We start from the raw sequence: 26,551 nt of genomic DNA, 5'->3' as shown, positions 1-26,551 counted from the left end.
GTGTAGTTACTGCTGTAATGAAAGAAATGTGGCAACCAATTTGTGCACAGCAAGTTCCCACAAAAGTTATAATGTCATTATAACTAGATAATCCAATTTTGTGCTGTTGGTTGAGGGGTAAATATTGGCCAGGACACTGGGGATAACTCCCCTGCTCTTCTTTGAAATAGTGCCATGGGATATATTATGTCCGCCTGAGAGGGCAAACAGGACTTCGGTTTAATGTCTCATCCAAAAGACTGCACCTCCATCAGTGCTGCACTCCCTTAGTACTGCACTGGAGTGTCAGCCTTGATTTTTATGCTTAAGTCCGAGAGTGGGGGATTGAGTGTAGCTTCAAGATTTCCCTGAGAACAGATGCAGTGGCTCAAACAATCCTAAAATGTTCTCTTCAAGATTCAGTTGGGTAAGGCCAAAGGGGAGCAACCAAAGGAGAAATGAGGAGAAATTATTTTGCACAGAGAGTTGTTATGGAAAACACTACCTGAAAGAGTGGCGGAATCAGATTCCATAGGAACTTTCAAAAGGCAACTGGGCATGTATTGGAAGAGGACTAATTTTCAGGATTATGGGGAAAAAGTGGGGGTGTAGGACTAAATTGGACTGCTCAGGCACCACGATCTGAATGACCTCCTATGATTCTAAGGCAATGTTCTCAGTAGCTGTTTACAGCTGAGACAGTGTTATGGGACCTACAACTGTCCCGCAATGTTCCTGAATTGAGGAGAGAAAAATGAGCTAAAGTTCCTGCTCCTGATTGCTATTCAGATATCCTTGGTGGAAGTGTGCACACAAGGACAGTGGGTGAGGAACAGATCAGGCTTGGCTCTCTTGGCCTTGTGGTCCAGCACTCTGCAAATATGTACTGTTTAAGTTTACATAAGAAGAATGGTCGCTATGGCGACGTACTCGCGACCAGTAGAACACTACTGGACGGTACTGCTTCCGGGAAGTCACGGGATCAGGCTTACCCATGATTCCCCACAACTCCAGCTGCAGGAATAGCCTGCTGCCAGAACGGATGAAGGATATTCAGGTCGGTGCAAGAAAACAATGAAAGGACTTGGGCTCGGGTCGGGCTCGGGTTGGCTGTGGTCGGGTCGGGTTTTAACTTTATACCCGAGCCAGGCTTTAGAGTAATCTGCAATCTCCGTCTGTCTTCAGTTCCAATTGAAAAGGGACATGGAGCAAGAAAAACGTTCCAAATGCAGCATGACCCCTGTATAATGAAATCTCAATCGCCACGACTAGATCACAAGCTTGAGTTGCAAATGAAGTTTGAGGCACCAAGAAGCAAAGCTAGCTCACTGTTTACTCAAGGCATTTGAAGTACAAAAGATGAAGCAAGCACTACGGAAAGTTAAAATGAATGGGCAGCCTCAGAAGTTTGATGTAGCGCTGCAAGGAAGAATTCATTAAAGACTTGACAAAAGGAAGGGAATTTTAGGGGAAAAGGAGCCAAGAGCTTTCATGTCGTACTCCAAAGCCAGAAGTTGACTACATTCCAGAAGACTTAAAGAGACTCATCCCTAGTTGCACGTCAATAACTCTTTGATATCAATATTGGTAGGTTCAAAAGTATGGTATTGGGAATCCGACTGTCATTTTCTCACTTGGAATACAATTTCACTTATGATATAAAAGATGAAAAAACATTCCAGGTTGAAAAAAAGAAAGCCTTGCATTTATATTGTGCTAATCCAAACATTGCTCCCAAGAAAAGATATAAAGAGTTTCACAACCCCAGGATGTCCCAAAGCACTTTACAGCCAAAGGAGTATTTTTTGAAGTGTAGTCACTGTTGTAATGTAGGAAATGCAGCAGCCAATTTTCACACAGCAAGCTCCCACAAACAGCAATGTGATAATGACCAAATCATTTGGTTTAGTGAGCAACTGCAATGGCTGGCTGGGATCACCTAATTCAGCACATACCAGGAGTTGACCAATGTCATTGACCTGAAAGAGATGCTGCCTGACCTGCTCAGTATTTTCACCATTTTCTGTTTTGAATTCCAGGAATTAAAATTGAGAACTACTAGCTCTGATTGGCTCAGTACAAAACAGGTGGTCCATTTGACCACTGAATCAGTCAGGGTGCTTTCCTTATGTTTTTTGATTCTTTTTACCCCAGGAACCCTATTTCTAGCTCTCCTGCCAGAGAAGACTCAAGATTTTAATAGCTTACGCTCCAGATCTTCATGTCCCAATGACAGGCATTTTCTCATAAGAGCCCAACCTTAATAGGTATTGCTCTGTATCCTATCACTGCACAGCACAATACATCTTCAGCACCAAGAGAATGTCGCCCATAATAAAGATTACTTTCCTCCTTTGCCAATTTTCTCTCCTCCCCTCATGAAGACATTGATTCTTTGCTGTGGTACTCGTGTCCTCTGGTACCCTGCCCACGTGACAAGTTTTAATTTGTGACTCTGAACAGCGTCAGTCGATATTCATCTGCAGGAGGAGGGCAAAGTAACAGATAAACCGCATCCAAATTCATCCAACGTCGAGTTCCAGGAGGGGTCACCAGCTCACTAGAAGGATCGTAGTGTCAGCTGTGACACTCTCACCTCTGAGTCTGAAGGTTGTGGGGTCAAGCCCCACTCCAGAGACTTGAGCAAAAAATCTAAGCTGACACGCCCCATGCAGTATTGAGTGCTGCACTGTCGGAGGTGCTGTTTTTTGGATGGGTTGTTTAAACGGAGGCTACTTCTGTGCTGTCAGATGGATATAAGAGATCCCGTCGCACTGTTTTGAAGAAGAACAGAGGAGTTCTCTGCAGTCCTGGCCAATATTTATTCCTCAACCATTCACCATTAAATCAAGTTATCTAGTCATTATCACCTTGCTGTTTGTGGGATCTTGCTACATGCAAATTGGCTACTGCGTTTGCTACATTCAAAAGTACTACATTGGCTTTAAACACTTTGGGACATCCTCAGGTAATGAAAGGCACTATATAAATGCAAGTCTTCTGTTTGAGCACAAAATCTAAGCTCACACACCCAGTGCAGTACCAAGGGAATGCTGTACTGTCAGAGGTGTTGTCTTTTGAACATTAAAGTTGATAAGTCACCAGGACCAGATGAGATGCATCCAAGGATACTGACGGAAGTAAGGATGGAAATTGTGGAGGCATTGGCCATAATCTTCCAATCCTCCTTAGATATGCAAATGTTACACCCTTGTTCAAAAGAGGGTGTAAGGACAAGTCCAGCAACTACAGGCCAGTCAGTTTAACCACGGTGCTGGGAAAGCTTTTAGAAATGATGAATCAGGACAAAATTAATGGTCATTTGGACAAATGTGGATTAATTAAGGGAAACCAACATGGATTTGTTAAAGGCAAATTGTGTTTAATTTGATTGAGTTTTTTGATGAAATAAAGAAGGTTGATGTGGTGTCCATAGACTTCCAAACGGCATTTGATAAAATGCCACATAACAGACTTGTCAGCAAAGTTAGAGCCCATGGAATAAAAGGACAGTAGCAACATGGATACGAGGTTGGCTGAATGACAGGAAACAGAGAGTGGTTGTGAACAATTGTTTCTCAGACTGGAGGAAGGTTTATTGTGGGATTCCCCAGGGGACAGTATTGGGACCCCTGCTTTTCTTGATATATTTTAATGACCTAGACTTGGGTGTACAGGGTACAGGGCAAAATTTGCAGATGACACAAAACTTGGAAGTATTGTGACTTGTGAGGAGGATAGTGATAAATGTCAAGGGGATATAGGCAGGCTGCTGGAATGGGTGGACATGTGGCAGATGAAATTTAATGCAGAAAAGTGAGAAGTGATTCATTGCTAACAGGAAACAGAGAGTGAACATAAATGGGTCATTTTCTGGTTGGCAAGATGTAGCAAGTGGTGTGCCACAAGGATCTGTGCTGGGGCCTCAACTTTTTACAATTTATATAAATGACTTAGATGAAGGGACCGAAGGTATGGTTGCTAAATTTGCTGATGACACAAAGATAGGTAGGAAAGAAGTTTGTAAAGAGGACATAAGGAGGCTACAAAGGGATATAGATAGGTTAAGTGAGTGGGCAAAGACCTGGCAAATAGAGATATGGGAAAGTGTGAAATTGTCTACTTTGGCAGGAAGAATTTTTTAAAAAGCATATTATCTAAATGGTGAGAGATTGCAGAGCTCTGAGATGCAGAGGGATCTGGGTGTCCTAATGTATGAATCGCAAAAGGCTAGTATGCAGGCAGAGCAAGTAATTAGGAAAGCTAGTAGAATGTTATCATTTATCACGAGGGGAATTGAATACAAAAGTAGGGAGGTTATGCTTCAGTTATACAGGGCATTGGTGAGACCACATCTGGAGTACTGTGTACAGTACTGGTCTCCTTATTTAAGGAAGTATGTAAATGCGTTGGAGGCAGTAGAGAGAAGGTTTACTAGACTAATACCTGGATTGGGCGGGCTGTCTTACGAGGAAAGATTAGACAGGCTAGGCTTGTATCCGCTGGAATTTAGAAGAGTAAGAGGTGACCTGATTGAAACATATAAGATCCTGAAGGGTCTTGACAGGGTGGATGTGGAAAGGATGTTTCCCCTTGTGGGAGAATCTCAAACTAGGGGTCACTGTTTAAAAATAAGAGGTTGCCCATTTAAGACAAAGATGAGAAGAATGTTTTTCTCAGAGGGTCGTGATTCTTTGGAATTCTCTTCCTCAAAAGGCAGTGAAAGCAGAGTCTTTGAATATTTTTAAGCCAGTGATAGATAGATTCTTGATAAGCAAGGGGATGGAAGTTTATCAGGGGTAGGTAGAAATGTGGAGTAATCAGTTCAGCCATGAAGTTATTGAATGGCAGAGCAGGCTCGAGGGGTTGAGTAACCTACTCCTGCTCTAAATTTGTATGTTCGTATTTTGGTAGGCAGAGCGAGGAGAGGCAATATAAATTAAAGGGTACAATTCTAAAGGGGGTGCAGGAACAGTGGGATCTGAGGGTATATATGTGCACAAATCAATGAAGGTGACAGGGCAGGTTGAGAAAGCAGTTAATAAAGCATATGGGATCCTGGGCTTTATAAATAGGGGCATAGAGTACAAAAACAAGGAAGTTATGATAAAACCTGTATAAAACACTGGTTCAGCCTCAACTGGAGTGTTGTGTCCAGTTCTGGGCACCACACTTTAAGAAGGGCGTTAAGGCATTAGAGAAGTTACAGAAAAGATTCACAAGAACACTTCCAGGGATGAGGAACTTTAGTTCTGTAGATAGGGTGAAGAAGCTGGGGCTGTTCTCTTTGGAGAACAGGAGAAGATTAAGAAGAGGTTTGATAGAGGTGTTCAAAATCATGAAAGGTTTGGACTGTTTAGTTTAGTTTAGAGATACAGCACTGAAACAGGCCCTTCGGCCCACCGAGTCTGTGCCGACCATCAACCACCCATTTATACTAATCCTACACTAATTCCATATTCCTACCACATCCCCACCTGTCCCTATATTTCCCTACCACCTACCTATACTAGGGGCAATTTATAATGGTCAATTTACCTATCAACCTGCAAGTCTTTGGCATGTGGGAGGAAACCGGAGCACCCGGAGGAAACCCACGCAGACACAGGGAGAACTTGCAAACTCCACACAGGCAGTACCCAGAATTGAACCCGGGTCGCTGGAGCTGTGAGGCTGCGGTGCTAACCACTGCGCCACTGCGTGGATAGAGAGAAACTGTTCCCATTGGCAGAAGCATCCAGAACCAGAGGACACAGATTTAAAGTGATTGGCAAAAGAAGCAACAGCGACATGAAGAAAAACTTTTTTTCTCAGTGAGTGGTTAGGATCTGGAAGGCACTGCCTGAGATAGTAGTGGTGGCAGATTCAAATCGCGGCCTTCAAAAAAGAGCTGGATAATTATTTGCAGAGAAAAAATTTGCAGGGCTACGAGCAAAAGAGAGGAGAGTAGGACAAGGTGAGTTGCTCTTGCAGAGAGCTGGCACAGACGACAGGTCGAATGGTCTCCTTCTGCGCTGTAACCATTCTATGATTAAACCAGGGCCCTGCCTGCCCTCTCATGAGGATGCAAGATCCTCCAGCACTGTTTGAAATAGAGTAAAGGAGTTCTCCTCAGTGTCCTGCCCAATATTTATCCCTCAATCAACATCAGTAAAACAGATTATCTGATCATTATCTCATTGTGGGACCTTGCCGTAAGCACTTTGGGACATCCTGAGATTGCAAAAGGCAAGTCTTCCTTTCTCTTAGATACTAACCAGGATCTGGCTGATTATTCCCTCCCTAATGCAAGGGCACAGAGACCAACTGTAGCCCACCCCTACTATCAGCCTGGGTGAAATTAGCTAACACTAACCAAGTGATAAACCTGTGAACTCCTACAACTTTATGGCCCCTGCTCATTGTTAATTTAACTCACTGAGCTATCAAGGCAGCACAATAAAGCATATTTTAAATGAACACTTACTCATTTCCTTGAAGACAAGTGAGCTAAGAAAGAGTGTGCAGCTATTTAAAAAACAGTTCATGAACATATATGTAGAGCCTTTCTATGCATGGAATTTGATGATAATATTCACATGCTCCTGGGAACTGCTGCATAAACTGACTCTTGCAGAAGCCTTCTACAACAATGGGCACATTCCTAGGGACCCGGCAAAAACTGACACTTAAGAACATAAGAAATAGACCAGGAGCAGGCCATACAGCCTATCACAACATATCTTCAACCTCAACTCCACGTTCTCGCCCAATCCTCATATTCCATCATTCCGCTCGAGAACAAAAATTTATCGATATCAGCCTCGAATATACTCAACAACTGAGCCTCCACAGTCCTCTGGGGTAGGGATTTCCAAAGATTCACAACCCTCGGAGTGAAGAAATTCCTCCTCATTTCAGTCTTAAATAATCTACCCCTTATCTAAGAGACTTTGTTCCTTAGTTCTAGACTCTCCAGTCAGGGGAAACAACCTCTTAGTGTCTACACTGTTAAGCTCCTTTAGCATCTTATATGTCTCAATGAGATCACATTCTTCTAAACTCCAGAGAGTATAAACCTGTTTTACTCAACCTCTCATGGTAGGTCAAACCTATCATCCCAGGAATCAATCTAGTCAACACCCCCAGGGACATCGTGCAAAAACTGGCACACTCCTAGGGTTCCACTATAGACTTCTGGGGGACCCTGTACTAATATTAAAACCCTTGTTGGCACCTTATACAAAAACTGACAGTCTGTCCTACTTTCTGAAAGACTGTCAACTACCTAATGGACAATAGGTATCATTGCAGTTTGGCTTTAATTAATAAACAGCAACAGACTAACATGCTAGCAAGTCAAAACACACAGGGTGGAGAAAAAAAAATCAAAACCTGCTGACTGACAAATGAAAACAAGATCTTCTCTGGGATTCCCTCACAGATTTTCTGAGGCCTGGGGGACTCTAGTTTGAAAACCTAGAGTTCAGAGGAGCATACTCCCGTCACGAAAGCTACGCACGGGACAAATAGGAAGTGTTAGAAGGCCAGGCAACAGGATAAGGCATTGCTGGTAAAATAAGTGGAAATGTATCCATAGCATGTCCCATCATTAGCATCAATTAATAAGAGCCACTCTTTCTCTCCCTTCTGCATTATGTATAAGCTCAAACCCCTCATTCATTTCTCAGGTTTACTAACTTTCTATTAAGTCGTTTAGAAACATAATACCAGCCACCTCCCTTTCTTTATTCATTCATGGGTGTGAGAGTGTCATGGCAAGTTCAGCATTTATTGCCCATATCTAACTGCCAATTGGTGGTGAGCCATCTTCTTAGATACAACTGAGTGGCCTGCTCAACCATTATCGTTCAAAGTCAACCACATTGCTGTTGTTCTGGAGTGACATTAAGGTCCAGACTGGGTAAGGATGACAGATTTTCTTCTCTAAAGGACATTAGTGAACCAGATGGATTTTCACATGGTCATCATTACTGAAACTAGCTTCTTAATTCCAGATTATTTAATTAATTGAATTCAAATTCCCCAGCTACCATAGTGGGATTTGAACTCATGTCTCTGGATCATTTGTCCAGGTCTCTGGATTACTAGTCTGTTAACATGACGGTACCCTCCCATTCTCCTGCAGCTTTAGCAGACATAATGTTAAAAAGGGCAAGAATGAGAAAAGGCCATTCATCTCATCAAAGCTCACCTTTTTAGAATGCTAATTCTCCCATCGTAGCATCCAGCTGCATTTTGTCATCACTACAAAGCCCCCCTCGACAGATTAATTGATGGAAAATAATGCTCTGTGTGTTCACAATTTCCTGATGTGCACCAACACTCCTCTCCATCATCGCTACCACTCCCCAGAGAAGCCAGGCCAACCTGTTTGGGGAGGGGTTGGGAGGAAAATGTTCCCTGCACACGATGTGTAAAGAAATTATAAACCATTTCCTGAAAACTGGTTTAACATTTTCTTACACACTGCGCAGTTAGGAAATGCTCCCCCAGGGTAACTACGGACATGGATAGAGGCCTGGTAAAGCATGCACTGTGGCATAGTTAAAGATCCCCATGGCCTCTCTCGTGTCCTAGTATTCTGGCCAACACTGTTTCCTCAGCCAACACAAGAAAAAACAGACTAACTTGTCATTTATCTCATGGCTGTTAGTGAGATCTTGCCGTGCACCAATTGGATGCCGCATTTACTTAATAGCCATGATTCATTAATGTGAAACACTTCGAGACATTCCGAGAACTGATAAAGGTACTCTATCAAAGTGAGTTCATTTCTCTGCCTTCGCTTTCAAGCCTTGTGCTTGCCAGCGTCCAGAAATAGGTGCTTCATCAGAACCATCGACACCAGCAATGTGAACCCACTGTCTCTCCTTTTTTCGGATGCTGGTGGAGCTGTTGTGTGCTTCCCACTCTACTCGACCATTTTATGACTAGCCGCGCCGAGGCAGTTTTATTAGGATAAGATCCTCAAGTAAAAATGTTTCTGTAAAGGGATGTGGTCAATTGAGAAGAATACCACAGAATAAAGTGCTAAGTTAAATAGTAAATGGCTCATTTATTTTCTTCCCTCTATTAAGAATCGCTAACACGAGGCCGATTTTACAGTGAATATGAAAACTGAATCAGAGGAGTGGTGAGTCACATTGTAGATTTATGTCACTGTTGCACTCTGTGCTATTTTGTCATACAAATTGAAGCTAATTATGATATGAGTGTTATAAAATGCACTTTGAGCTTGTAATGGCCCTTCCCTGTATCTGCAGATGAAGCTTTAATGAAGGTTTCTCAATTACTTGGAGCTGCATGGTCTGCTAATGAGGGCTCACACTGTTCATCCATCTGCCAATGGTCCAGTACATTAGCTGCGTGATATGTTTGGATAAGGCCTTTCAGAGTGAACTCCACCAAGCACCTCACTTGTTTCCTTGCTCATTATTTAACTCTTTGAGTGTAAAAATTAAACCGTGGGGAATCTTCTGAGCTTTGGTTTCTCTGTTTCTTTAAGAGCAAGCGGGCTCTGCCTTCCCACCTCCGGGGCCTGTCCTTTGAAGCCGACCCTTTCATCCTTTATCCTTTGCATGTGTCTCATGAGTTTTGCTGCTATTCAGAGCCTTCAACACTGGACAAATCTGAGGTGAGAGGTTCTCAGTTGTGAGCTGCCGAGCTACAGCATTGCCTCATGGTAAAGAGAGGCATGTTTCAGTGTGGCTTTGACATGTGTCACGAGAGAATGGTCAATATATTCATGTTGCCTCTCTAATCCGCTTTGCCCACCTTTCTCTTTTTGTATCTCTTTGCTTTCTCTCCTTTTCCCTACATTTCTCCATCTCTCTTCATAGACATTCTCACTCACTCTCTCCTGCATCTCCACCAATACCAGATGAGCTGAAAATTACCCCCCACCCTCAATTCCTCCATATTTCAGGCGAATGTCAGGATTGGAATTCCAACCCAGCGTGTTGCAAGCTACGACTCTAACAATCCTTTTATTTTGCACATTCCACATTCAGGCAATCCGTCACAGTTAGGAAACCTGATCTCAACGTGAGGAGATAAATATGTTGAAGGAAAGACATTGTAAAACTGCCCTCACAGGCTGTACCTGTTCAGATTACTCAGGGTAACAAAGATCGGTGTTTACTTGAAGAATGTAAAAGATCAGGATGGTGCTTTAACTGATAAATGTCTCAAGTATTGCTGTGACAGTTTGCGATGTTGCTTCAATTCCTCTCTGTCATGCCTTGTAATGTTCTCCAGGCCATGTGTTACCCTGTATCTAACAAGTGCCGACATATTATAATCCTATTCTGTAAGACACTCCTTAAAAACTACCACTTTGACCAAGCTTTTGATCAATTGTCCTTATATCTCCTTATATAGCTCAGCGTCAAATTTTGTCTGACAGCGCTCCTGTAAAGTGCCTTGGGGCATTCTTCGACACTTAGATTCATTCAAAGACTTGCATTCATATAGCGCATATCACAACCACTGAACATCCCAAAGCACTTTACAGCCAATTAAATACTTTTTTTTTTAAGTGTAGTCACTGTTGCAATGTAGGAAACACAGCAGCCAAATTGCACACAGCAAGATCCCACAAACAGCACTGTGATAATGACCAGGTAATCTCTCTTTGTGATGTTGATTGAGGAATAAATATTGTTCAGGACACCAGGGAGACCCCCCCTGCTCTTCTTCGAAATAGGACAATGGGTATTTTACATCCACCTGAAGGGGGCTGACGGACCTTGGTTAATGTCGTATCTGAAGGACAGTACCTCTGACAGTGCAGCACTCCCTCAGTGCTGCACTGGTGTATCAGCCTAGGTTGTTGCACTCAAATCCTGCAGGTGGGACTTGAACCCACAACTTTCTGACTCAGAGGCGAGTGCACTACCAAATGAGTGCGCAGCCCTACTCTAGGGAGATTCAACTGCGGTTCCTGCTCCTAATAATTATCCAGTGAAGCCTGTTGCAAGAGTGTGCACGTGTGACAGGATTAGGGTCAGCTATAATTCCCTCCCATAGTTGACTAACCTACTGACACTCACTGGATTGGCTCACGGATGAGATACCAAGTGCTTGAGGAAGTCTGTCGAATCCTATCCCAGTGTGAGTCAGCATCTTCAGGAGATGAAATAAATAATTTTTTAAAAAATTCTTTGTCAGATGTTAACTACAAACTTAGCCCAAGATCATCACGTAATCTTAAAAGAAACCATCAGGGAAAAGCGCATGCCCCAACCTCAGCAAAGGGGTCAGCTGCAGTAATGAGAAAACACAGTGGATTAATACTTACTCCAACAGATGAAAAGGTCACTCTTAAAGAATGGGCCCCACTGGGAAAGATTATCAAAAAGAAATTGAGGCAGTGAGTATAGGCTGGGAAAGGTGTTGAAGCCTGCAGCCGCTCCTAACCATTTGTTATTCTCCATGGAGGCATCCTGTTCCTTGTGCCTCCAATTCTCCCTCGGCCCTCGAAGGGATGAAGCTACTTGTCTGTAAACTGCCAGCGCTCCCATCTGTTACTGGATAGGGCTGAGGTGCTTAGATTGCTGACAAATCACTAGTGGCAGAAATTTGCTGCTCCTGTTATTTTTATTCCTGCCATTTCCACTGAATCTCAAATTCCAACACTCCTGTCAGTTGCGTTTTAACATTTAAGTACTGCTATGTTCTGACCCTGGGCATCTGCAAAATAAATAATAGCTGATAATGGTTAATGATTGGTGGTGAGCAGGTCATCTGGCACTACAAGGCTTCAACTTTGTCAATCTTAAACGTCTTCTTGAATCACCCTGCCCCCTTGATTAGCTCTCATTCCTTTCCCGAAGAGGCTTGACTCTTGCTGGGGTACAGTTTACAGTTCCTTCATGTATGAGGCTGGACAGGTGTGCCAACGGGCTCTTTGTTAATGGATGGTATTGACCCTACTCTCACCTGGCGCCCATAGCTAAACACGCAGAGGTCGCTGGATAGTGAAAAAGCATCAGACTGAATTTTCCTCTCCCTAAACCAGACTGATTGTAGAGCTCCAGTTACCATCCTGACTGCCACCAGCTAACACCACAAATAAGGCAATCAAACCTAGAACCCTATTGATGCATATGGCTCAGTTGAACTTTAGTGTATTCATTGGCCAAGTCATCAGATACTATGGGGTTGCGCTACTTTTAACAAGGAGGGCTCATCAAACCTATAACTTACTGCCAGATGTCCATTCTAGATGGAGAGCACCCCAATGTCTCACCAAATATGGTGACACCATGGCTCAGTTTCTGTAGAAGTGCACAGTTACATGTCAAAAGCATTACACTAGCATGACTATTCTGCCTGCCCAGTAACAAAGGAAATATTCGGGGGGTTTGTCACAGAGTGGAATCTAATCAGGGGCTTCAGATGGATTCTGTACAGAATAAGTGATTACTGGCTGGAGTTTAATCACGAGGTTTGAATAGTTCATAAGTAAAATACCTAAGAGTCAGTTACAGGCTAGAGTCTAACCACGGAGCTGGAGTAGTTTAATGTTGGAATAATGGATAGGATTATTCTATAATCAGCCAAAACTTGCACTGACTTTAGGATTGCTCATTAGTAAACGACACAGTGGCGCAGTGGTTAGCATAGCTCCAGGGACCTGGGTTCAATTCTGGGTACTGCCTGTGCGGAGTTTGCAAGTTCTCCCTGTGACCGCGTGGGTTTTCGCCGGGTGCTCCAGTTTCCTCCCACAGCCAAAGACTTGCAGGCGATAGGTAAATTGGCGGTTGTAAATTGCCCCTAGTGTAGGTAGGTGGTAGGGGAAATGAGATTACTGTAGGGTTAATATAAATGGGTGGTTGTTGGTTGGCACAGACTCGGTGGGCCGAAGGGCCTGTTTCAGTGCTGTATCTCTAAATATAAACTACAAATTACTGACTGCACAATCATTAATCCTTCAGTGTGATTCATCATTATGAAAAGAAATAAAAACACAGACAAACAAAATTAACAAGCCATAAAAAAACATGTATTGACCCCAAAAAGTACAGGAGCACGGAGTGACTCCAATACAGTAATCTTATTTAAGGTTCAGCACAACACAAATTTTCTGAAATTCTTGATTAGATCTCAGACTGTAACTCATTCCTGGGTATTTATTACTCTTTATATTGTTATGAAAGTGCTTCTGTTTTTGTTAAATATATTTTTTGAGGAATTCATAATCAAACTGAAGAAATGTTGGACCAGTTTTTTTCAAGAGGGTCATCAAAAGGACACTGAAATGACTTGTTTGACAACAACATTTACTGGTTGTCACATGACTCAAGTTAAAATTAGAACAGATACCCTGGTAACTAAGGAAGATGTGTGCAGAGAATTAACAGGTCAGAAGGTGGACTTTCTTTTATAAAAGCAAAATGTGTGGACTTTCTTTTTCTGGCTTCACTTTTGAATTGTTTGGAGTTGGGAATGAACTGTTTAAAAAGGGTTGGAGTTTTAAAAAATAAAACTGAAGGACAGAACCCCAGCTCAGCCCAGGCTGTTCTATCTCTTTAAAAAGCCTGCAGGAGAAAAGAGAACTTCCAAGGAGAGAAGAGAATTCCCAAGGAAGGAGAGAAGACCACAACCTAGCTCAGCTTTCCAGCACCTCTTTAAAAGACCCTGAGAAGTCCATTGTGTCAACTCATCTCATCTCCTGTCTTTGAAGAAAAGCCTGCTAAATTAATTCTCAACGCTGCCTGAAAAGAACTATTCTAAAAGACCCCAGTGACCCATCTATGTGTATTCTGAGGCCAGACTGCATAGTAGTTTTGGAACACAACATATTTGTTGTTTCTTCAAGAATGAACAAGTATTCAGCCCAAGTGGTTTTTTTTGTCTGTAACAGAGCTCTAAGCAAAAATCCCTTTTATTTTTCCGGTTAATTGGTGTGTGTGTGTGTGTGTGTGTGTGTGTGTGTGTGAGTGTGAGGGGCTAAGGTAAAAAGGGAACTGTAATATTTTAGTCTGTGTGTTTATGCTTTACTTCATTACTGGTTAAGACTTGTTTTATAATAAACCGATAATTTTGTTGTTTATTTAAAAAAACCTGGTTGGTGTGTTTTATTCTGGGAAAAATAGAGTATACAATTGACCCTATCACTTAAGTGGGAAAATTTAAATATATGTTGTGACCTGTGGAGAAGTGGAATTCGAATAAACAGTGCACTCCTCCCACCTTGGTCGTAACAATATAAAGGATCTGAATCCCCAATTAGATTCCACGCTGTAACTCACTCTGGGTATCTATTCTTCTATACGTAAAGCATCTAAACCCTGGATTTGATTCAAGCCTGTATCTCACATAAATGAACGGAATCCCTTGATTAGATACCATCTTGAAACTCAGTGTCCATTATTCTACATATAGACTATCAAAACCCCTCCAACAGATATTAGCCTATAGTTCATTCCTAGCTGTATATTACTTTATATATAAATGATCTGAACCCTTCAATTAGATTACAGTTTATACCACTCACAGATATCCACTACAATATGTATAAATCATTTCAACTTCTCAGTTAGGTTCTAGCATATCATCATTCCCTGATATCTATTATTCCATAGGGAAACTATCCAAACCTCCTTGATTGGACTCCAGCTTATAAACACTCCGGGGCTATCCATTATTCCATATGTAAACCATGTGAACCTCTCAGTTAGATTCCAGTTTGTAACTTGCTTCTATATTTATAAACCATCTAATCCCTTTGATTAGGTTCTGGCCTGTAACTCATCTAGAGAATCCATTATTCTGCACAAAACCATGGATTAGATTCTAGTCAGTGATTCACACCCAGGTATCCTTTATTCTATCGGTAAATTATACAAACCCCACCAGTAGAATTCAGCCTATAATTTACGCCTGGTATTCATTATTCTTTCTACAAGTGGACACCCTGTGGCATTGCTTACCAATGCTACACTGTTGAATAACATTAGGAATATGAAACTAGCATCACTCTACTGCTGGGGTGCAGCTGTGTTTAACCTAACCAGTCCCCTTGAGGCCACATAGTCTCATAGCTAAGTGATCAGGAAATCCTGAAGTCCATTAGCAGTCAATCACTGTTGCTAAGGGAAGTTTGCAGATTGGTAGATGTCTGAAAATTTCCCAATCCAGATCAGATCAGGGAATGGCTTGGTGATGTGTGGTTTGCAACCAAACTAAAAGCTTGTACATATGCGGATAAGTCATCCGAACCATTGATTAGGTTCTAGCCTCTAGTCACTTCCATGCATCTCCTCCCAACACTTCCTCCAGAGCTTAGATTTCACTTTAAAAAGGTCTCATTTTAGCTCCCTTGCCTTGCCCCCTTGAACAAAACCATACGTTTCCTAGACATATTATCCCACCAAAGTGAAATATTTTTCCAATCTCACTTCAGTGGAATTATATTAATTTTTTTTCACACTACATAAAATGGGATGCACACAGCTCTACCACACCATTAATCTTATGGTGTAGCACACTTAAAAAGTAATTTAATCGGTTCGAGACACATTCTCGTTGACTAAGACTTTTGCAATGACCTACACAGAATGACCTAGATGCTTTTCGTAACGTAGAGACAGGCCTTCCAGAGAAACTCTCTCCAGTTTGGTAACCATCTCCCCCTCTGTCTTTTCCATGACAGGTTTGGCAATAAGGGACACACTGGTGCCTGTAGATTTTCTTCCTCCAGAAACTGACTCATTAAAAGGCTGCACTTCAAGATCTTGTCGCATCCCTGGTCTTAAGAACTATTTAAATGTCCTCCCAGCACAAAGCTCGGTTGCATCATCCATTTTCGATGGTGCAGGAAATGATTTCTTTCACTCTCTCCATACTGATCAATTACTCTGCAAAAAAAAAGTCAATTGAGGAAACAGTTGAGCTTATTCATTATGTTATTTAATTGATCACAATGCCTTATTGATCAGTCTGATGCTCATGGCTGTTCCTGAACCCCTGACCCTGCAGGCTGCACTGCTGGAATCAAGGCCACAAAACCCCATGTTGTAGCCTCCCATAGTCTACCCCAGTGTCAGTAGTCCAATTCCTGCTCTGGCCATGCGCACTTTCCATTTCCCACAACAGCCATCCCAGTGACCTCTTTGATTAAGACCATCAATTCTATTGGAACCTTATGCTGAAATAGAAACATCTCTGGGCTGTGGGCCCAGCTCTCCACAAATTCATATTGGTGTGAGGCAGGAAACAGTAGTGGGAGGTTTCGAGGCTTGAATCGATTTCTAACGCTTAAGAAAAGTTTGAGAGTAACAGAACCTCATGGAAATCCGTAAGCCTCATACTCCCCCGTCCATCATTTACACTTTAATGGAGGGAAGAGTTTGCATTTATATATCGCCTCTTGTTTCCTCAGGGTAGTCCCAATGCTCTTTGCAGCCAATGAAATACTTTTGATGTCTGGTCACTGTTGTTCTGTAGGCAAAACACAGCAGCCAGTTTGCACACAGCAAGATCCCATATGCAACAATGCGATAATGACCAAAGGAACTGTTTTAGGTGTCAGTCGAAGGATAAATGCTGGCCAAAGTATCAAAAGAACTCCCTGATCGTCTTTGAATAGTAATGTAGGATCTTTTACATTCATCTTGAGCTGACAGACAGGAACGTCGGTTTAACACTTCATCTGAAAGGTGGCACTTCCGACAGTATTGAGGGAGCATCACGACTTTTTATGGCATGTTGCGAGAACTGCTACAGGAACAGAAGGGTCAGAGATCTTTTGGTGTTCAGATAGGGTTGTCAAGCCTCCAGGATTTCCCTACTCTGCCCAGGAGTTAAAAGCTAATCGCCAGGTCACTGCTGTGAGAAACTCGGGAGAAAAACATAGGGGCATTAAAAAATAGTGCTTTTTTAAAAAATTCTTTAAACACTTTTGTTTACTGGTTGTAAAAATAAAGGACAAGGGAAAGAATGCTGTTTGACTGACAATCAAGAATCATCCAATCAGGTAATACCAACATACGAATTAGGAGAAGTAGGCTATTCGGCCCCTCGAGCCTGCTCTGCCATTCAATAAGATCATGGCTGATCTGTTTGTGTCTCGAATTCCACACTTCCATCTACCCTCCCCCTCCCATAACCTTTGATTCCCTTGTCTAACAAGAATCTATCTACCTCTGCCTTAAAAATATTCAATGACCCCACCTCCCCCAGCTTCTGAGACAGTGTTCCAAAGTCGCACAACCCTCAGAGAAAACATTTCTCCTCATCTCTGTCCTAAAAGGGCGACCCCTAATTTTAAAACAATGCCCCCTAGTTCTGGACTTGACCACAAAAGAAAACATCCTTTCCACATCCACCTTGTCAAGACTACTCAGGATCTTATATACTTCAATCAAGTCTCCCCTCACTCTTCTAAACTCCAGTGAAAACAAGCCCAGTCTGTCCAACCTTTCCTCAGAAGACAACCCCCTCGTTCCAGGTATCAATCTAGCAAACCTCCTCTGAACCGCCTTCAATGCATTTACATCCTCCCTTAAATAAGGAAACCAAAACTGCAAACAGTATTCGAGATGTGGTCTCACCAATGCCCTGTATAACTGAAGCATAACATCCTTACTTTTATTTTCAATTTCTCTCATAATAAAGGATAGCATTCCGTTAGCCTTCTTTATTACTTGCTGTACCTGCATACTAACTTTTTGTGACTCATGCACTAGAACACCTAATGAAAAGACTAATCGCTGTCCAATTGGTCTGGGAAGGCAGGGCATCATAAGGATGGACATATTGGATTGCCAATGGCAGGACTATGGGGCGGGGCAGTTGGATGAGGAGGTCATGTGATGACAACTCTAGGAATATGTCCAACCAGACTTGGCAACCCCATGTTCAGGTCCCGTGACGTGGAGGCAAAAAGTTACCATTGCTGTCGTCATAGGATCTCCGGCAGTCATCAGTCAGTGAAAGCATCAATAAAATGAGCAAAACTGATCTGTACTGAGAACAGGAAAGCACAGTAGCTGAAAGGATTGTGTGCTCTCCTTCCTCCAATAGCAGGGCATAAGTTGCTGGTTCCAGACTGGCCAAGGAAAGCACTGTGCCTATGTCAGAGAGAGAGAGCAAGTGATGCTATGGACAGTAATAGGAGGATTATCTCATATGCTTGCAGTGTCAGATGATAAACGTAAAAATCTAGACACTACAGGACGATTTGAGCATTACACCACATTCAGTATTTAAATTTAATGCAGATTTATAATGAATTAGTGTATGGTGGGCCAGTGCCTGCTAGCAACTAGGTGGAGACTATCCAAATGTAGAATTTTTATAGCCAGCATAGAAAAAGGCATATCCTGTCAGACTGAGCTAATAGAATGCAAATCTACCACGTCATATATGCAGAAACAATTAGGTGGGAATTGGATAAATATTTGAAGGAGTGGGAAACTGAGAGAGTCTGTTCCTACCCGTACTTTCCAATGTGCCTATATGTTCCAGAAGGGCTGGTAATGAGAAGTCAAAGATTTAAGATAATTGGGAAAAGAGCCAGAGACAACTAGAGGAAAAACATTTTTACACGAGTTGTTATGATCTCGAATGCACAGTTTGTTGGAAGCAGTTTCAATAGTAACTTTCAAAAGGGAATTGAATAAATACTTGAAAAGGAAAGATTTTCTAGACTATGGGAAACAAACAGGGGTAGTGAGACTAATTGGATAGCTCTTTCAAAGAGCCAGCATAGGCACGATAGGCTGAATGGCCTCCTTTTGTGCTGTTTCATTCTATATAGATACAAGGGAACACGGTTACACAATCGTTCCGATTGCATGCTCCCAGTGGGGAGCCACGCTCACAGGGCAAGAAATACAGGAAATCGCAGGCTATTGCCATGATTTCACATGATGCAAGAGCTGGGCTCCCTGCTGGTGTCTTGGAATCAGACCTAAAGAGTGACACATGTCAGGAATAATCTGCCAGGATGAACAGGAGAGGTGCAAAAGTTAGAGGCTTTCAAAGTGCAGCTCGAAACAAGGTTGGGAGAGGCAGAGTAATAAATGGGTTAGCTTCAGTGAGTTAAACGGTCACTTATCCTTGTTGGCTGCTCCTATATGTCACCTAAGACGCCAATCCACATGGATGCTATGGAACTATTTGCCGGAAAACCCCCACCCCCTAAGCCCGCTGCTCTTCCATCCATAAAGGTGATGGTAATTTTCCTACAAGAGGCTGTAGGATCCCAATTTGCAGATGTGGGAAGGCTCCTCCCAAAATATGCAGCTGTGCAGCCTTCCCATGTATGGGCCTGTCTGAAAATTGGATTGGGTGGGCCTCAAGTGTCAATGGGGTATCTGAGGTGCCCCTGCCCACTGCCTCCCTAGCCCGCTGAGGTTTTCAATACTGTCCGCCCATTTAACAGGCAAGAAACAAGCAGTGGCAGTTGTAATTTAATCCCCCCAACCCCCATGGCACTGAGTGGTAACTAGAATTCATTGTCCAGTGGCAGAACAGTCGGTAACCAGAGGAAACAGATTTAAGGTGATTGGCAAAAGAACCAAAGGCAACACGAGGAAACATTTTTTTAAACAAAGCAAGTTGTTATGATCTGAAATACACAGCTTGAAAGGGTGATGGAAGCAGATTCAATAGTAACTTTCAAAAGAGAAATGGATAAATACTTGAAGGGAAACTATTTATAAACTATGGGAGAAGAGCAGGGGAGTGGGATTAATTGGATAGCACAACCAAAGAGCCAGCACAGGCATGACAGACCAATGGCCTCAGTCTGTGTTGTATCATTTCACAATTCTATGATCACAGAGCGGGATGGGGACTCGTTTGAATTTTGCTCTACTCGGCTCACATCAAGTGATGAGGTGTCAGGTCAGATGGACAAAGAAAGATGGGATAAAGCTGGAAGAAAAAGAAATCAACTTAAGCTAACAAACACTTATAAAATAAAAGCAAAAGGAGAAAGAAACCATCTCCCTAAACACACGACACCAAGGCCCACGTGCTTAGCGCCCATGAAAAATATTCTGTCTCGGCCAAGTTATTTTCCTTCCTGATCTAACTCCAATGTCATGCTAACGGGTAGCAGGCTGAACAAGTATCAGGTTCCCTGGCATCAGCATGCTATTGTCAGCATTGATTTGAACACCCATTTGGGTGGAATGCAATTAAACAAATAATAGCAGATAACTAAGTTTATGAAGATGAATTTGGGCTCAGATTATATCTGGATGAGAAAAAATTATCAGTTGGTTGGTATAGAAAGAAAAGCTTCCACTTATATAACACAGGCCAGCCCAAAGCACTTTACAGCCAATAAAGTATTTTTTGAAGTGTAGTCACTGTTGCAATGAACAAAGAACAAAGAACAGCACAGGAAGAGGCCATTCGGCCCTCCAAGCCTGCGCCGATCTTGATGCCTGCCTAAACTAAAACCTTCTGCACATCCGGGGACCGTATCCCTCTATTCCCATCCTATTCATGTATTTGTCAAGATACCTCTTAAACGTCGCTATCGTACCTGCTTCCACCACCTCCCCCGGCAGCAAGTTCCAGGCACTCACCACCCTCTGTGTAAAGAACTTGCCTCGCACATCCCCTCTAAACTTTGCCCCTCTCACCTTAAACCTATGTCCCCTAGTAACTGACTCTTCCACCCTGGGAAAAAGCTTCTGACTATCCACTCTGTCCATGCCTCTCATAACTTTGTAAACCTCTATCATGTCGCCCCTTCACCTCCGTCATTCCAGTGAAAACATTCCGTGTTTATCCAACCTCTCCTCATAGCTAATGCCCTCCAGACCAGGCAACATCCTGGTAAACCTCTTCTGTACCCTCTCCAAAGCCTCCACGTCCTTCTGGTAGTGTGGCGACCAGAATTGCACGCAATATTCTAAGTGTGGCCTAATTAAAGTTCTGTACAGCTGCAGCATGACTTGCCAATTTTTATACTCTATGCCCCGACCGATGAAGGCAAGCATGCCGTATGCCTTCTTGACTATCTTATCCACCTGCGTTGCAACTTTCAGTGACCTGTGGACCTGTACGCCCAGATCTCTCTTTCTGTCAATATTTCTAAGGGTTCTGCCATTTACTGTATACTTCCCACCTGCATTAGACCTTCCAAAATGTATGAAACACAGCAGCCAATTTGCAAACAACATACAACAATGTGATAATAACCAGATAATCTGTTTTTATGTTGGTTAAGGATTAAGTATTGACAAGAACACCAGGAAGAACTCCCTTGCTCCTCCAAATATTGCTGTGAGATCTTCTACACCTCCCTGAAAGGGCAGACAGGACCTCGGTTTAACGTCTGATCCAAAAGATGGCACCTCCAACACTGCAGCACTCCCTCAGTACTACTCTGAGGTTTCAGACTAAGTTTTGTACTCAAGTCTCTGGAGTCATAATAACCATTTTAAACAAAAGATGCATTTTACAGGCATAGTTAAAGAATTGCATTTATAACACGCCTTACCCGCTCTCTCAGAAACATCTCAAAGCCCCTCATACATAATGAATGAACTTGAAGTGCAGTAATTGTTATGCAGCCAAATGCAGTGGCTGTTACGTACACAGCAAGATCCCACAAACCACAATGAGGTTGGTGACCTGTTATTCTGTGCTTAGTGGTGTTGTTTCAGGAAGGAATCTTGGCCAGGGCACCAGGAGAACTGATTGCTCTTTGTTAGCCACTCAAACAGGCGGACAGAACCTCAGGTAATCATCTTATATAAAGGATGACATCTTCCAATTCCCTGTGTACTGCACTGGACTGTTGACCAGTGGAGTCAAGTCCTTCTGACTCTGCAAAAGAAACAAAATCAATTGACCCACAGAGACAGGTATTTCCCAGGAACTAGTGACTGCCCAAGGACAAACCTTATTTCCGATTTCTTAATATTAATAAGTGGAACAGCAACCAAAATTTTGATTTTTTGATTTTGAGCCAATTGGTTTTTAGGCTTCGATACTTGAAGAGCCAATAGTTCCAGGGCTATTTCTGTCATCGTGGGCCAATTTGTTTTGTTTGATCACAATCAGTAATAAATCCAATAGGGAGTTCATGAGAAGCTTCTTTATCCCGAGAGTGGTGAGAATGTGGAACTCACTACCACAGGAAGTCGTTGAGACGAATAACAGGTGCATTCGAGGGGAAGCTAGATAAACACAGGGAGAAAGGAACAGAATATGTTGATAGGTTTAGAGGAAGAAGGGTGGGAGGAAGCTCGCATGGAGCATAAACCCTGGCATGAACCTGTTGGGCCAAATGACGTTTTCCTGTGCTATAAATACTATGCAATACAACTCAAGAACTGTGATGTGTAAATCACGCTGCTGTAAAAGAACTTCACAAAAATTGGAACAATGTTTTCTTATTTTCAAACTAAATAATGAAGAACTTACATTTATAAAACAACTTTCACAACCTCAGGATGTCTCAAAGCACTTTAACAGCAATGACATACTGTCACCATTGTAATGTAGGAAGCACGGCAGCCAATTTGCACACAGCAAGATCCCACAAACAGCAATGTGACAATGACCAGATCATCTGTTTCAGTGACAAAAAACAAGAAATGCTGGAATCACTCAGCAGGTCTGGCAGCATCTGTGGAAAGAGAAGCAGAGTTAACGTTTCGGGTCAGTGACCCTTCTTCGGAACTGAAGAAGGGTCACTGACCCGAAACGTTAACTCTGCTTCTCTTTCCACAGATGCTGCCAGACCTGCTGAGTGATTCCAGCATTTCTTGTTTTTGTTTCAGATTTCCAGCATCCGCAGTATTTTGCTTTTATCTGTTTCAGTGATGTTGATTGAAGAATAAATATTGGCCAGGTCATCAGGAATAATCCTTTTTTGAAATAGTGTGATGCGATCTTTTAGATATACCCAAAAACCTGACAGAGGCTCAGTTTAATGTCCATCAACAGCGCAGCACTCCCTGGATACTGGCACCGCAGTGCCAGCCTAGATTATGTGCTCAAATCACTGGAGAGAGACTGTGAACCTCCAACCTTCTGACTCAGAGGTGAGAGCACGACCACAGAGCCACATCTGCCAATGAAAATAGTCTCAAGAACCAAGAGCAGGAGTAACTATCAACTTTATTATCAATACATGGTATGGTGGCAGGAAACAGCCTGAATATAAACAGCTATCTCATGTAAACTGTGCTGCAGTTAGAAATGCTTCCTGGGGCCTATTCGCAACCAAACAATATCAATTATTTAACAGCAAAAGACTTTTCTATTGAAGTCTGTCTATCCTACCTTGCTGTTTTCACACCAGAAAAGTAGAATGGGCATTCAGGCTTATTCTGCACCTGTACATGCTGTGATCAACACATCCGTGGGTGATGTCTCTGAGTGCAAAGTGTCAGTAAGTATTGTCATACCCCTAACACAAACATTCCCAACTGAATACAATAGTCTGATCTCCGTGTTCTGTGTCTATATGTACCCCAGGTTATGAACCATCTCATTTGATCCTAATGTAAAGGAGATCTAATGATTGCATATAAATTATGGTAATAAGCCAAGAGGGATGGATGTCTGTTTTACCTAAAGCCTCGATTGGGTTAGCTTGGGGTGGGGAAGAGGAAAAAAAGGACTGAAAGACAGAGAGAACAGGTTCTTTTTATCTGTCAATTGTGTATCTATTGTCCCATAATTTGTGTACCTACAGTTCTTTCCATCTCTCCATTTGCATTTATGGTTCTCTCTGTCTGTTGTGTGAATCAGTGTTTCTTCCCATATAACTGTCCCTCTGTACCTACAATTCTCTCTCGCTCACCTTCCTTTGGCTGGATTTTGAGTAGGAGGCAGGGCTCCTGACACCAGGTTGAAAAGGCAGGGGGAACCTCTGCCTCTGCATTTTCATGGCCCCCAGAGCGATCCTCTGGTGTTTTTAAATGCAAGTTTCAGGGGGCGGGATCCCCGTCCCTTTCAAGACACAGATCCCACCTCCATGTGCTGCCGGTCACTCAGAGGGCAGCAGCTCAGCAGTGCCACCAGGAGCAGTGGTCACTGCCAGTACTGCAGAGGCCTCAGACCCAAGCCCAGCGCTGGAATCTGGGACAAGAGGCAGGTGAGGCAAGGTCGCTGGGGCCAATCTGGAAGGCCCTGGTGAGGGGGAGGGGGGGGGGGGGCGCTGGGGGGTGGACTTGCGGTCCAAGGGGAGGGGTGTCCTGGGGATGAATCGGTTCCCGGTGGGGGTCCTCCTTGGGTCACAGATTGCCCACAGAGGAGGAACCTCACCCTTGCGCCATGCGAGGAGGGCACCTTGTAAAACAATCTCGTAAGATCCCAGTGGCAGCGGGAAGAGGCCCCTAATTGGCCGTTAATAGGCCATATAAGGGCCTCAATTAGTCCCTGGGCGGAAAGACCGTCGTCAGCCTAACCCGCCCCCAGGAAGAACACTGGGCGAAGGACCCTCTGCCCCGCAGCCACTCCCGCCACTCGGCATGATACTCCATGCCCGGACGCCTTCGATTCTGTCTTGGGGTGGGGGTGGGGGGGGGGGGGCGTGTAAAATTCAGTCCATTGTGTGTGTCTGTCATTCTTTCTGTTTCTGTGTGAAACAAAAGGAAACCCGCAGAGAGGGAAAGAGAGAGAAAAAAAAGCGAGAGAGAAAGCAAACAACAGCCATAGAGAAGGACGGTGAGGGGAAGAGAAAGAGCCATAACTGCATGCAGAGACATTGGGGGTAATTTTAACTATGGGCAATATCGAATTGGACACCTATTAAGCGCCCAGCATGATTTTCACTTCCATTGTCTCCAATGGAAAGCAAAAATCAGGCGGGATATATAATGGGTGGCTAATTCCGCATTGTCCATTTTACACCATCGTCCAGTTCAAGTTACCCCCAGTGAGTGAAAGAACTAAAGATACGAACGAGGATCAATAGTAAGTGCCTTTGATCATTTGCTGTCAAGTATGGATATCACAGGAGCAAGTTGTGTGTGAAATATTTTTGCTCCTGCACTTCAAGATTGTGCTCCAATAAAATTAGATGTTCACATCCCTAAGGGTTGCCCTCGAATGGGCATCCATTGTGCATTTTACACTTGACTGGTTTGGTCTATTTGGACCCGCAATTAATTAAGACTGAATTGGCAATCTAACTCGGGGAAGCCACAGGATAGCTGGTGTGAGATATGGATAAATGTCATACTGGTGCAGTACAGGGTGCTCGTCTGAGGTTGAGGCCCATAGGGAGTGAAGGAGAGTTTACTCTGCATCTAAATATGTTCTAACTGATTACGGGATTGCTGGATGCTGGCACTGTGCATCTGAAATGCAAAGTATTCCATTCCACAGCATTCAAAAAAAAAATCTTGCTTCTCGGTTCCGGATTGGGTTTGCTCATTCTTGGGCAGCATCCAGCTCTTCACACTATGCAGAATCAGCTCTGCCCCCTTTCATTCTGTCAAGGCTTTATTTTTCTTCACCAGTCATTAGCACCACTGTCATCACTATCCCAGTGGATCAAAAGGAAGAGAAAAGGAGACAGATGTAGTATAGCTCTTGATTTCAGATCCACCATTAAGCCAGAGCAGACAAGAATCCTTTACATTTGCACTAATCTAGCTAATGAACCTCGTGCACACAGGACCTGGGGAGAAGACAATTACCTCCTGCAAGCTCCGAGATGGAAATGAGACTGACATGACAGATGGAGACATGAGAATTAGCAGCAACAACTTCCCATTCATCGCCTTCTCACTTCAACCAATGTCATTAGCACTGGGCACGGGGGAGGAAGATTTAACTTAAAAACACAGGATTCCTGCTTGTGACCTAGATAAAAGTCTTTTTATGAGAGGTCCAATCACTTTGTTCCCAATCACAGCCAAGACAGATGGAATAGCTAAACAGCTACATAAGTTAGGCGAAGTGATTCACATAAGCAGTCTGACTCTCCTTGACAGCTGGGACTGAGTTGCCGCCAGCAAATTTTTCTTTTCTTCCAGCAAAAAAAAAATGATCAAAATCAAGGCCAATGATGGTATTGATGAAACAGGGAAGAAATCGTTGGATTGTGTTTCACACTGAGTGATGAACTTTATGAAGAAGAAATTCGCCGCTAATTAGGATCAGACGCAAAAAAAAAAATCACACTTTGCCAACTAGGCCCAGGAAAAATTACTCTGCCGCTTCGCCTGAGCCGAGAGACATAAATATGCAGCTTACCAGTAACACCAGTGAATTAGTTCCTCGATGATTAAAGCAATAACACCAACAACTCACGTTTATAAAGGTTCTTTAACATAGAAAAATATCTCAAGGCACTTCACAGAGGCGCAAATCAGGCAAAAAGGAATGCCAAGCCAAAGAAGAAATTAGATAGGACGACTAAAAGCTTGGTCGAGAGGTAGGTCTTAAAAGAGGCGAGCTATGTGGAGAGGTGGAAGGATTTAGGGAGTGAATTCCACTCTAGGGCCTAGACTGCTGAAGGCGCAGCTGTCAATGGCGAAGCAAAGGTTGTGCAACAGGCCACAGGAATAATGCAATGGGATCTTTTACTTCCAACTGTGAGGGGAGACGGGGCCTCGGTTTAACAAAAAAACCAGCA

General features: G+C 43.1%; 1 protein-coding gene across 8 annotated transcripts in view; it reads right to left on the bottom strand.

Annotated features, from left to right (window-relative positions):
• The window catches only part of LOC137351583 (CUGBP Elav-like family member 4), a 402,153-nt gene that overhangs the window by 126,722 nt on the left and 248,880 nt on the right, over positions 1–26,551 (bottom strand). The window contains exon 1 of one of the 8 annotated variants that reach the window (XM_068016153.1): positions 11,282–11,607. The exons of the other annotated variants lie outside the window; for them this stretch is intronic. Within the exon in view, the coding sequence (XP_067872254.1) occupies positions 11,282–11,504 (223 nt within the window). The 5' untranslated portion in view covers positions 11,505–11,607. Of the gene's footprint in view, positions 1–11,281; positions 11,608–26,551 lie in introns of those variants that run through there. 8 annotated transcript variants of the gene reach the window in all.

Source organism: Heterodontus francisci, chromosome 36, assembly GCF_036365525.1.
Source record: "Heterodontus francisci isolate sHetFra1 chromosome 36, sHetFra1.hap1, whole genome shotgun sequence".
Taxonomy (NCBI): Eukaryota; Metazoa; Chordata; class Chondrichthyes; order Heterodontiformes; family Heterodontidae; genus Heterodontus; species Heterodontus francisci.
Note: the sequence above shows the minus strand (reverse complement) of the source record. Positions and strands in the feature narration are given on the sequence as shown.